Genomic DNA, 13,069 nt, shown 5'->3' with positions numbered 1-13,069 from the left:
TATATATATATATATATATATATATATATATATATATATATATATATAAATAATACTGAACAAGTATTATATACCTTGCCTCTTTACCTCCCTAGCAAGATGGCCTAAGCTCTACCATTCACCTAGTTTCTGCCTACAGGGGTTGTGAATTTCCTTCTTCTGGTCTTACTGTAAGTTCGTGTCCCTGTTACTATTATATAAAATAAGGCAGAACTTTCTGCTTACTCAAGATATATCTCAGTACTAATTGTTCCTGTGGATGGACCTGGAGCTAACCAGCAGATTGGAAAGGAAATTCCCATCCCCAACCCATCCCAATCAGAAAAAACAGCAACACCCCAGAGGCCACTTGGGTCTCTAAAACCTTCTTGCTGATATTTGCAATGTAATCATGGCCCCAATTATTCATTAGCATGCAATAAGGTTGAAGACCATGTAAAATCAGGTTGACCCTGAAATTTGGTCAACATGTTTGCGAGCAATTCCTATGATCTTCCTTTAAATGCTGCTAATGGTCCAGAGTCTTCATCTGCTCTCAGAGAGTCCTATCTCAGTCAGCATCCTCTCCTAATTACCAAAACTGCCAAGAGAGAAGTGTTTGAGATTTTTTTCTAATACAAGCTAACAAATTGATCTGCCAGTTTCATGGGCATCAGTAGAAGACATGAGACTCCTGGGTCACATACAAAGCATTATAGCACTAATGACACAACAAGCAGCATGATTATCAGCATAATTTCATTAGTTCTTCCTAATACCCAACACCCAGAGGAGTGCCCTAGATAGGCTCAGATGGGAGCCCACACATGTGACAGGTTCCGTACAAGGGAGAAACCTTGAGCTTAGAGAACTCAAATGTCTTTTATCAATGACCAGTAAGCACACCTTTTACTCTGGAGATTGTATGCACACAACCTCTGCTGGGGGAGGCGGGGTGGGAGAAAGGAAGATACTCGCTTCCAAGACAGCTTGCTCACTATAAAAACAAGCAACTGAGTGAGACCCTGCCTCTAAATAAAATACAAAATAGGCCTAGGGATGTGGGTCAGTGGTTAGTGCCCCTGAGTTCAAAACTTGGGACCCCAAAAAAACAAAAACAAAAACAAAACATCCTGAGTAGGACAGTCTAAGACACAGGGACTACAGTATCTCACTTAAAAAGACATACAGAAATGCAAGAGATCTACAGAGACTTGCTTCTCCACAGGTTTACATTGTAGAAAATGCAAACAAAAACAACAAAATTTTGCTGTTTGTACTGAAAGCTCTCAGACTTATGGTGAAATACTTAAGTTTACGACTTACACAAAAATATTACAGAACTCTTACAGATTTTTAGAGCTTACCAAATACCAAGTCTAACCATCTCAACCCACTTCGCCAACTTCATTAGATAAAATACTCAAGTCTGCTCTTCTTTCTTTTTTTAAATTTGACTAACTTCACACATAAGTCCACCTAATCTTCACTGCTGGATGTTAGCCAAAACAGAGTTCTTCTGATAAACCCTCAGGAGAGTCAGGGAGGCTTGATTAAAGGGGAGATTTTAAAGTCATAGATTAAAATGTCAAAGTAGATTTCTTCTGAGGCAATTCAGTTTGGCATGACAACAACATGATTATCTTAGTAAGAACTTTCAAATTCTAGAACAAAAATATACTAAGCGCATCTTAATAACCCAAGAAATAGGACTGTAGTTATGTAAGGGAAGCTGGCTTATCTTAACATTCATCTATTAAGCCCCATTTTGTTCCATGACCCAGGCTTCTTAACAGACTGCCATGACAATTAAACCTCCATCCTCCTAAGAGCCTGTCTACAATGGCCTACGAAGAAAGGGATAAGAGCCAAATTCCAGGTTGGCCTCAATTATGTCTAAATGTCAATGTGTTTTCCCACACAGTGAGACATATGAACATCCTGAAGCAGACCTCTTTTAAAGGAACAGGGTCAGGTTCCCTAGTAAGTTTTTTCACCTCAAAGGATAAACAGGAATGTGCTGTCTTTCTGATTCTATGGTAAGATAGAATCACAGATATGTTTATCATTCCATTATAATTCCTTACACCCTTAGACTGTATGTTCTCAAACCACTCTGTTTTAGAGAAGATCTCAAATGTTTTAGTAAAGTACAAACACCATCAGTCTAGTGTTATTGTGTCCATGTGTATGTCCTGGATTAAGGCACTTTTTTTGTTTAGATTACAAACCACATTACTTGATAAATATCTGAGAAAAATGGGAATGGGTGAGTTGGAAATGAAAGTAAGCTTCACTTATTCTATCATTCCAATCCTTCTAAGAAAAAAGACCCCTACAAGTGTTTGGTTTTCTAAATAGTTTATAACAGAACAAAATCATATTCTTGCAAAAAAAAGAGAGCCAAGATTCTTATTTTGGTATAATTTATTCTCTTTTGGTCAAAGAGATCAACAATAAGGTCCTCAATTTCCTTGGCAGCACCCACTGCCATTCCCACCCCTGTGCTGTGCTACATGAATGAATTCATTTATTTATGTCCTGCTTTATCTACAAAAGATTTCTTTTTTTTCTTTTTTCCCTAGAACTATTAACATCAGGTTAGTTCCACTGTGCTTTTTCAAGGGAGATTTACTAAAAAGGGATAGAAAGATCATTTTCAACAAACAAACAAAAACTTCATTTTCAATAATGAAATATTGTGCTTTATTTCATAACTCTGGGTTAAAAAAAATGCTTCATAGTATGTCCATAATAAGATTCAGTAGTTCTAACACCAAAGGACTATGGCCTTTTACCCAAGAGACAGATTTGCTTATACTGGCATGGAGGTAACACACCTTAACATCTCATTTCCTGATGTTAAAAAGGTCAAACACTTGCTTCTTTAATCTACAGTGAATATAAAACACCTTAAAAGCTATTTTCACATGCCAAACTTTCACAGCACATTTTCTACCCAAATAAACACACACAGTATAATCCATATAGTGATGTTAACTCATAATCTATTTCCTCTACCAAACCTGAAGCAAGTCTTTTTAGTATTAATTACCATTTTTTCCAAAAAAAGATAGGGGATCTCAATATATGAATGAATATTCTCAAAATGGAAATTGTGGCAACATCAACTTATCTCCCAGAGCTTAAACTGTTCAACATTGCTCAATGCTTAAAGAGTTAGTCATAAGAGAATTGGTGGTAGTGAGTTAACTCAAAGCTGGGTCACCCTGGGCAGGAAGTGGCTGAGAAAATTTTAGCAGATTTTAAACTTATTTAAAATTAGTTGGCCACTTTGGCTAAACACACCCAAGACCACCTACTCTACCATTCCCTCCCAGCTCTCACAGCAAGAAAAGTACTCACCAGAATGGACAGGAAGGAGGCCCTTCTGATGAAACACCACCAAGGTAACTGTCTGGATTTTATGGCCATTTAATATATTCCAGAAACAAAATTATACATTTTGTCATATTATAAACATTAAATAGGCCAGTCCACAGACCACCTAGGCTTTTTTCCCAGATTATACTGTAAATTCACAATGCAGGGCTATCTGAAATGCAGGCATCTTGCGAGGTGATATTCCTGCTTAATAAAGTGCATGAGGAGGAATACAGTGGTCACACATAAAACTAAAGCAATCCTGGGAATGAACTCCTGTAAATTATGCAGAAAGTATTAAGATCCTGATGCCAGAAAAGAAAGTCTCTCTTTTTAGAATGAGAGAGCTTGAGATCTATACAATAAAATCAGAATTGGTTGAAAGTGATCATGGTTTGTTTTTTTTTCATTTCTGAATATCAACTTTAAAAATAATTCCACAAATTTTACTGAGTCTATTAACATTTCAGTTAAGTGAAACTGAACTTACTGATATGAAACTAAGCCTCACAATAGGAAGTTTACTTCAATTACTAATTGAAGACCTCAATTGGTATAATATTTTCTTTTTTTACTTTTTAAAATGTGTTATAACACAGATAATTTTTAAGAACAAAGTGACTAAAATTAATGTTGCAAATTTCCAGAACTAGTTGGACTAATTTTTTTGACAATCCAAAAAAAGGGCTAAGCTAAAATCTCATATTCCAATTGAGTCAGCTACAAAATTTCATACTTACCCCCCATATAACCTCAAAAAATTTTAAATAAGATGGTTTATAACAGAAATTCTGAAAATAAATCATCCTCAAATAGTTTTAGATTTTCCCCATTGGCCACAAATCACATCCAGAAACCCAAACAAAACAATCTCTGAAATGTCTGAGATCTGCAGCTGAAATCCAGAGCTGTGAGACGAGAAAAGGAGTATGAAGATAGCCTACCCTCGCTCTCTGCTTGGACAGCACTGGTTTTTTGAGCTCCTAAGCCATGTAAGTGAATATTCTGAGTTCATAAAAGTCAGCAGTAACACTAAAATAATAATAATAACATAAATAAAAATAGGCTCTGGTTAGAGAGAGGGGATCCATTTACTGCTGCCCTGCTGAGGTACATTTGACCACCAAAGGCAGGAAAGCTATTAGCATCCTGAATTAATGGGTGTAGTGGTTTTCAAACAAGATATTTCCATGATGGACACAATGTGGACTCAGCAAAGTTTCTCCTTCAAGAAAAATATAGCTTCTATTTCAAAGAGCACTGATTAGGCTTAATACCATTAGGGAACCATCAAGGATTTGTGTTGTTGTTACTGCTTTTAACCATCAGTTACTTTCTAAACCAAAAATTGAGGGTAGTTAACTTGACTGATAGTCAAGATTTAGGAATGCAGGGGCAAATCCAAGGTACAGACGAGCTTCAGATGTTCAAGGCCTTAATGCTTTGGAACCTTGTTAGGTTGTCAGGTCTAGCTGTTCTTGTGGATTTTGTCAGTAAAAATTCATTTCCCTCCTGAAAAGCACTGAACACTATTTGATTTTAGAAATTATCAATACAGTTTATTGGTAGCAATGTAAATCAATTACAATTAAAAACCAAACTAAACAGATTTTCCAAATGAATAAATCTTAAGCACTATTAATTGCCTATAACATATCTGGCAAATATGTTTAAAAAATTCAACAATATTAATTTTCTTTGTAAATTAACTGTAAAAAACTATAACTGTTGAGTCAATCTCCATTAGTACTTGAAAGTACAAATACAAGTCAAATAAGGTTCAAAAGACCTCATAAAACAGAATAGTCTAAAATACAAAGACAATTTTTAAACTGCTTGATTTACTTCAAAGCATTTTTATACAAAATAATAATAACCACCTTAAAATAGTACATGTTTTCTGGATTGTACACGAAAGTTCACTTCCAGATGTCTTTTCTGTCAAATATTTAATCTTTCTTCATTGTCAGAATCTTAATTTTCATTCCTGGTTGGATTTTTCTTCCTTAATAATTCTTTTTGTTACTCCACTGAAATATTTATCACGGAAGGAATTATGACCTTGATATGGCAGAAAATGATCACTTAGCAGATGTGAATACTGGTCCCGGTTCTGGTTGGTAAAAAAATCCAAAATATAAAGATGTGCAAGTTATTTCTTTAGTTTGTCTGCAACCAATGCAGTCATTTACTCTAAGCAAAATCTCACTCTGACATATATTCGCATTTCTTTATTAACTGAATGAGAAATATGCAATCATTTTTTATCTGGATTATGCTTGGTTATTCAAAGTGTTTTCACTTACTTCATCTCATTTAATCTTCACAATACTCTGCACAGAGGACAAACTCTTTAATTACCCAGAGAGGACAAAGAGACTTATTCCAGTTTTCACAGTCAGAACTACAACTTTCTTCTGATTCTTAGTTCAGTATACACTGAAATCATCTGTAGGTATGGATAAGAATGAACAAACCAAGAAGCTTCTACTCAAGAGAAAGGTATGTACCAGAAGATTACTGAATGCGTATGATGTCATATAAAACTCTTGAGGGCTATGCTCGTATTCAGTATGAAATAAAGGATCCGCAGTACAGCAGATGAAGATTCAGGCTAAACAAGAAATTTCTGCACTTTTAGACTTCACATATAAGTAAAGGCTAATGATCACTGGAAATATCAATCTAGGTTTTAGAATATCAAACATATTTTGGCAGAGAAAACGGGGACAGGAAGACTGGCATGAAACATTGAATCTCACACAATTTCACAAACCATTACAACCCTGTGGGGGGAAAAATCTAATTAGAAATAAAATATTATTTCTCATGTACTTCTGAAAATTCATATTGAATATGCATATATTAATGTAATTTTGAGAAAAGATGTGAGGACTCAATGATAAAACATGATGCCTAATTTTCTATCCTGATTTCAGTATCAAACAGGTAGCTAAAAATAACATCTGAAATATGAGTCCTCAAAATGTTTTTGAATTTTTGCACATTCCTCTGTGAAATAATTTCATCCTTCCCTTCATATCTAAATTAAAAAAAAAAAAACAATGTTGAGCCAAAACAATGATTTATTTGTTCAGAAACTATTTTTACAACACATATTTTTTTTTAAATCACATAGAAATTATTAAACATTCCCAGATGTCTTGGTTCATCAAAAATAAACAGGTGGCTATTTAAATTTTAAGGCACTAAGTATGTTATAACAACAACTGCTACCAGCACATGAAAACATGCCACTGGTTACTAACTTCAGTCTATACAAAAGAAATCAATAAATTTTATGTAGTCAACCTGTAGGCATATAATTAAAGAATACCAAATGAAAGTACAGTTTACTAATTATTTATTATGGACCCAAAACTATACTAAATGCTTTTTATGCACTATCTGACCAAATTTGTCAGCTCTAGATGATATGTACACAATCATCACCATTTTGCTGATGAGAAATTATTTAAGAGTCTAGGCCCAAGATAATATAGCTGATAAGTGGCAGAGCTCAGCTTTGAGAACAGTTCTGTTTGATTCCAGAGATTATATGCTTAACTACAATTTAATGAGGAATAAACAGGTGATGAAGTAGCTTAGCTGCCTACCAAGAAAAGCATGGGAGGATTAGGTGAACTCCAGATAGGGCAAAGGGTGGGAGGGGAAGGAAGGGGGTATGGGGGTAGGAAAGACAGTGAAATGAGATGGACATCACTACCTTAAGTACATGTATGAAGACATGAATGGTGTGAATATACTTTGTGTACAACCAGAGATATGAAAAATTGTGCTCTACATGTGTAATGTGAATTGTAATGCATTCCTCTGTCATATATAACAAATCAGAATAAAAAAAAGAACAGAATTAAATCTGAAGTATTATTAACTTCATTCCATTAACTAACAGAACATATTTCAAGGAGATACAAGGAGCCACAGGAATGCTCAGGGATATTATAACCCTAGGAGTACAGCTGACTCTGCAGGTCCATATCTCAGGACTGTATTCAGGACAACAGTAGTAGAAAACAATGTTCCAGCATCTATCAACTTGCTCGTTTTATCAAAGTCTGACTGAAGGAAAGGAAGTGATATGCCATCAACTGCTCCACCAGGTATTCTAAATTCTGTTCTTATGTCAAATAGGATCACTGGAAAACTCGGCCACTCTGTGAGCTACATCTGCTTAATCCAGCAGAAAGGTTTTTCCTTGGTTATATATTTAAGTTCATGCTCAGATGCCACTATCTCCATCTTCTCACAGTTCTCTGCTTCATTCTCTACCCTGTCATCACAATCAGAAACCTGGATCAAATTCCTCTTTCTCTTCACCCCAATTTTGGCCCATCCTAAAACCTTAGCTTCTATATCCTAAATATCTCCAATCCACTTGTCTCCACCCAGAATCCCTGTACTCTAGTTTAGGCCTTCCTCATCTCTCCTCTTTTTTCTCTAATTGGCCAGTTATCCTGCCTTCAGTAGCTCCTTCTTCAGTCTGTTTGCCACACTGAGATCAAACCCAATTTATTAAAGCACAAATATAATATGCTACCCCTTGGTGAAAATCCAAACTTAGTTCACATTTTCCCCAACCCTCAGGCTTTCCCCTAACATTTGGCTGTTAGATTCAATTACACATCAGTTTGCTGAATGACATCTCACTCAATGGCCTTTCCTGTACAAGAGGAACTAGAACAGTGAGGCAACCAAGTCCCTCCCAGCTGTGTCCTACAGTCCTCTGTTCTCCCCAAGGCTCCAATAGGCCATGCAAGATCACCTCCTGCTCAAAATACACTGTAGATGATTGATTCCATGGAATATCCTAGAGCTACAGGAGTGAAGATGAGGTAGGACAGAATCATGAGGCTCTGGGGAAATGATACAGCTCAAGTACTGACTTAGGCTGCTGGTATGCACCTCCCCAGAAAGAAGCAAGGGGACAAAAGCCAAAGCACAATTAAAGACAGTCTTCCTTCGTGGACTAAAGAGAGAACTTGGTAAAATTGCTTATCTTTGACATGAAGGAGAGAAATAGGGCAAACAACAATAAAGAACATGGAATATAAAAGATCAGAATCAGAGCCAGGAAATGAACAAATAGAAGCCTAAACAATCCCCAAATAACAAAGCCTATGCTAATGATTATCAAGGAAACATTATACACATACACACACACACACACACACACACACACACACATATATATATCCCAAGATTAACTTAGAATACAGCAAAAGCAAAATAACACCTTAATAGACTATGTGTTTTGTTCAGTGCCCCAGAGACACAGTGGCAAAGACACATGTGCTACTAGAAAAGACAGGGCAGACCATTAACCTTAGAACTTCTGGGAGGAAATCTTACTTGCTCTCTCTCCCTTTCTCTCTCAGGTAGTACAGAGTATCAGAGTGAATATCTGGGTCCTGTGCTAGAATGTCATTCTCTACAAGACCCACTGCCCCTAGTGTGAAGCAGGACATTCATAAAGAAACTCCTGTACAATCCAAAGGCTCCAAATCCCTTGTTCAGCCAAGGATCTGCCAGGAACCAGTCTATTATCTAGAAGCATAAGTCCTGTTTCCCAATAAGCCAAATACTCCAGGGACTTTGGCTATTATTGCCATCTGGGAAGAAAAGCTATGGTTCATAAAATGTTCCTTATGAAATGTTTAGTGTATATTTGGTTTCACACGTATCATCACATACATACTATTGCACACATAAATATCATATACCTATTACCAATACACATTCAAATATACCCAGGCCGTATGAAATATATATTCAATGATGCATATAGTATACTATATTTCATATGGCCTGGGTATATTCTGAATGTGCATTGCTACCTCAATGCTGGAGGGAACAGCAAACTCAATTTGTTCTCTTGTTTCTCTTGCTGTCTTTCATCCTATCTTTAGCTCTTTGACCAAGGCTCACACTTAAGATGATGATATTCAACTCCACATATCTTTCATCACCTTTTCAAGACTTTTCTCTATTCACATTCCCTGCCCATCTCCACTAGGAATGTCTGCATTTTTTTTGTTGTTGTTGTTTTTGTTCAATTCAGTATCTCCAAGGCAAAAGTGTTTACTTAAAAGGAGAAGAGCATCCTCAAGCAATGTAATCTTTGATGTCCTTCCTTCATTCAAGTTGGTCCCAGTATTTGACTTTCTCTAACATTTCCAAATTTGTCTATCACTATTATCAATCATAGTATCATCTATGTACCATAGAGCCTGAGTTCTACCCATTTTTAGTAAACAAGATATGTTTGATATAAAATAAAAACACACATGGAATTAGGAAGTGCCACAAGAGGAAACTATGGTGATGAAAGATTAAAGATCATCTTCCCCAAATTTCTTAACTATTGGTAGTAATCAAGAATAAGTGAATAAAATATCAATACTGTTGTTTATACTATTTTATCATCCTTTAACCTGAAATCAATAGTTTTTGCAGGAAAATCTGTACTACCCACAAATGGCTACATAATGGGAATATGCAGCTTTCAGACTTCTCATTTATCCTTGTAAGACAACCAGCAATTGCAAATATTGTAAGAAATATACAAGTTCTGATTCAAGGAATGAACTACTATATATATATATTTGCTACAGTTACGTATTTTATATACACTGATTATTAATTTTCTGTATCTCTTCATAACATTTTATCTTCTACATTTTGTAGATAGGGAAATGGAGACTGAGGACTTTTAAAGAATCTGCCACAGGTCACATAGTTAGTAAGCAGCATTGCTAGAAGTGTGGCCTAAATCAGACTTCAAAAGCTCATGCATTTTTTCATTACATTTTTCTTTTCTTTTTTAGCAGAAACTACATCAAAACGATGGCTAAAGAGTTAATTTCCCACATGCTAGATTAGTGGGTCGTTCAAAATGAAGTTTGACATTTAGAGGACATTCCTCACTGAACAGCAACATTATGGTAGCACGTCCTTCAGATCTAAACTTTTAGACAGAACTCCTTTAACCACTGTCCCACCCAACCAATTTCCTGTCCTATCAGTACGACTAATTCTAAACATAAACCACTCTAGGAATCCTAACACACTTGCCAAAGAAACCAAAGGAAGCCTCACAGAACGCTTGATCACTTTTATGTGTACACCACCCTCTGCTGGCTGAAGTAGATAAATTCTTCTTTGTAAGATTTTTCTAATGTGGACTAAAATAAGTTTACAGCAGAGTAGACCATACATCTAACAGAAGTACCGTTTGCTTATCTTGACTGCTATAAACTTATTTCACTCTTTGCAAATTTTGACTGCTATAAACAACCAGAGTCACAGCTCCCACATGAGCAGTATGGCCTATTCCCTTAGCATTTATTTATAACATTTCATATTTAAAGAATGATGCAGAAATATACAAATACATATTTAACTCAGTGATTCTATAGCATATCACTCATCTGTATTCAACCTAGAATTACAGTCATTCCCCAGAACATGAAAGAAAAAAATGCATGAACTAGTCTGTATTTAGGTTAATCCTTTGTTTTTACAACTAACTCTACGTCAAAAACATAACATTAAAAAGAATTTAAGACACCCAAAAGACTGTACTTTAGTCACTTATAATATACAAATTTTAATCTAAAAGAAACAAAAGTATGTTCTGTAGTACCTTCTGTAGTACCTTCGAAACTGACACTGAACTAAAAACACTTTGGATTATACACAATAATATTTTTCTATGCGTTTCTCAAACTGAGTATCATTAACTGCTCAGACTATAAAGAAAGTAGATTCTTCATGGAGAACTCCAGTGAAGTAGAACTATCTTTCTAGTTACTGCCTCCTCTCAGAAACTTGCCATTCTCTTGTATCACCTTCTCCTCAAATAAATGAATAAAGGAAGGTGTTAGGTTTTCCAACTGTCACTTCAGCTGCGGTTGTGGTTTGCCTCAGGTGAGAAATGAATCCTGGGTAGACCACAGGATTAAAATGGTTCTGCCCCACTGATTTTTGAAGAATAATGTCAGGGTAATGATAAAATTCACTGCATTTCAAACAGGAAATGTCTGGATAATCATAACTACCTGTTCCTAGTCTTTCTTCAAATAGATGACTTAAATACTGCTGAATAAGATTGTTTTTATTCTAGAAGAATGCAAAATAATCACTGAACAGTTACTATTCATTCCATAAATATTTATTTAGTGGTACACTAAAGTGTCAAGGTTTGTAAGTTTACAGAGCGTATACACTGATGGGAAAGACAGACATTAAGCAACAAACATCCAAACATGCATTCAGAAACTGATTGCACACTGGGATGAAAAGGGTATTATTTGGGAGCAGTGGCCAGGAAGGGACAGGAAAGGCTTCCTTAAAAAAGTGACATTTATCTGAGACCTAAATGATAAATTAAACTTACTTACAGAAAGGGAAAATATTCAGGGAGATGAATCATAATCTAAAATACTCTGAAAGAGATGAGTCCATTCTGGGAACTGAAAGGTGGCTCATGTGGTTTAGGCTTGATGCTCAAAAAGGAAGGAGGTACAAAAATGAAATTGGAGACAGAACAGAATAGCCTGGAGATTAGATGAAGAATCTGGAATTAAATTCTAAACTTCACAGAAAGTCATTGATAAGATTTAAGCAGAGGAATTTCATTATCTACTTACATTCTGAAATATACTCTGTCCACTGTGCAGAAAATAAAGTAGAGGGAGAATCTGCAGAAGCAGGGAAGTCAGGTGGGAGGCTATTATAGCAGTTGAGGAAAGTGGCACTGTATCATTGTTCTTGGGCGAAAATACTTATAAGAAATCTACCATCCACTTTACTATTCCTGAATTCTGAAAAGTCGTTCTCAACTGCTATCTCTTTCACCCTAATTACTGTCCAATCAGTCACCAATTTCTGCCACAACTACCTCTCTCCAATACTCCCAATTCCATTATGTCCTTTACAATCGCCAATTTCACCTTTCTTGGATTACAACTTCTTCATCTTTAATAACCATGCCAGGCACTTCCTCACTAGTATTACAAGTATCCTTCCACAATTCAAATCTACCTACACATTCAAGCTAGGGTAACCCTTATAAAACATGACTTTCTGTTACTATAATATCCCTCCTGGGCTTGCCATCCCTGGTCGTATAAACCTGAAACTAGTAAGCACGGTCCTTAACTGGGCATCCTGGTAGCTTTCCAGGTCATCTCTAGCTGATTCTCTTTCAAACACTCAGCATTCTAGTCTGGAGAAAGTATCCAAGGTTTACTACTCACACCTCAACCCTTCTTATGACTCTACCTTTCTTAAAATATGGCTTTCCCACCAAATTACTCACCTCTCTTGCCTCAAGTACCAACTCCTCAAGTGAGCACTTTTTTCTGTTCTCACAGGTAACTATAAGACTCAGCACAAAGGGTTGGACCCGGCAGGGTGACCATTCCTGCTGATGTACTCTAAAGATAAGGACTAAGCTTAGTGTATTTAGTCTCAACACCTGATTCAAATGGGCCCATGAACACATGAGAAGTGGTCTTAGCCATGGCTTTCCCCTAAGGGAATATATAGTCAAGGATAAGAAGGTATATAAATGAAAAAATTGTTAAAACAACATAGCTTTCTTTCCCATTTCTCACAAAACCACTTTCCAAAATTTCACCTGTCCTCAAATGGCTTACAATGTTTACTCGCAGTCATCAAA

General features: G+C 36.0%; 1 protein-coding gene across 8 annotated transcripts in view; it reads right to left on the bottom strand.

Moving 5' to 3' along the window:
* Window positions 1–2,661: 2,661 nt before the first annotated feature.
* Window positions 2,662–13,069, bottom strand: part of LOC107155182 (tRNA (guanine(10)-N2)-methyltransferase homolog) — a 76,803-nt gene continuing 66,395 nt past the window's right edge. For all 8 annotated transcript variants that reach the window (XM_048797848.1, XM_048797834.1, XM_048797826.1 and 5 more), the window contains one exon: window positions 2,662–5,476. In XM_048797848.1, coding sequence (XP_048653805.1) covers window positions 5,345–5,476 — 132 coding nt within the window. In that variant the 3' untranslated portion in view covers window positions 2,662–5,344. The remainder of the gene's footprint in view (window positions 5,477–13,069) is intronic.

The sequence above is a fragment of the Marmota marmota genome, unplaced genomic scaffold, assembly GCF_001458135.2.
Source record: "Marmota marmota marmota unplaced genomic scaffold, marMar, whole genome shotgun sequence".
Classification (NCBI taxonomy): Eukaryota; Metazoa; Chordata; class Mammalia; order Rodentia; family Sciuridae; genus Marmota; species Marmota marmota.
Note: the sequence above shows the minus strand (reverse complement) of the source record. Positions and strands in the feature narration are given on the sequence as shown.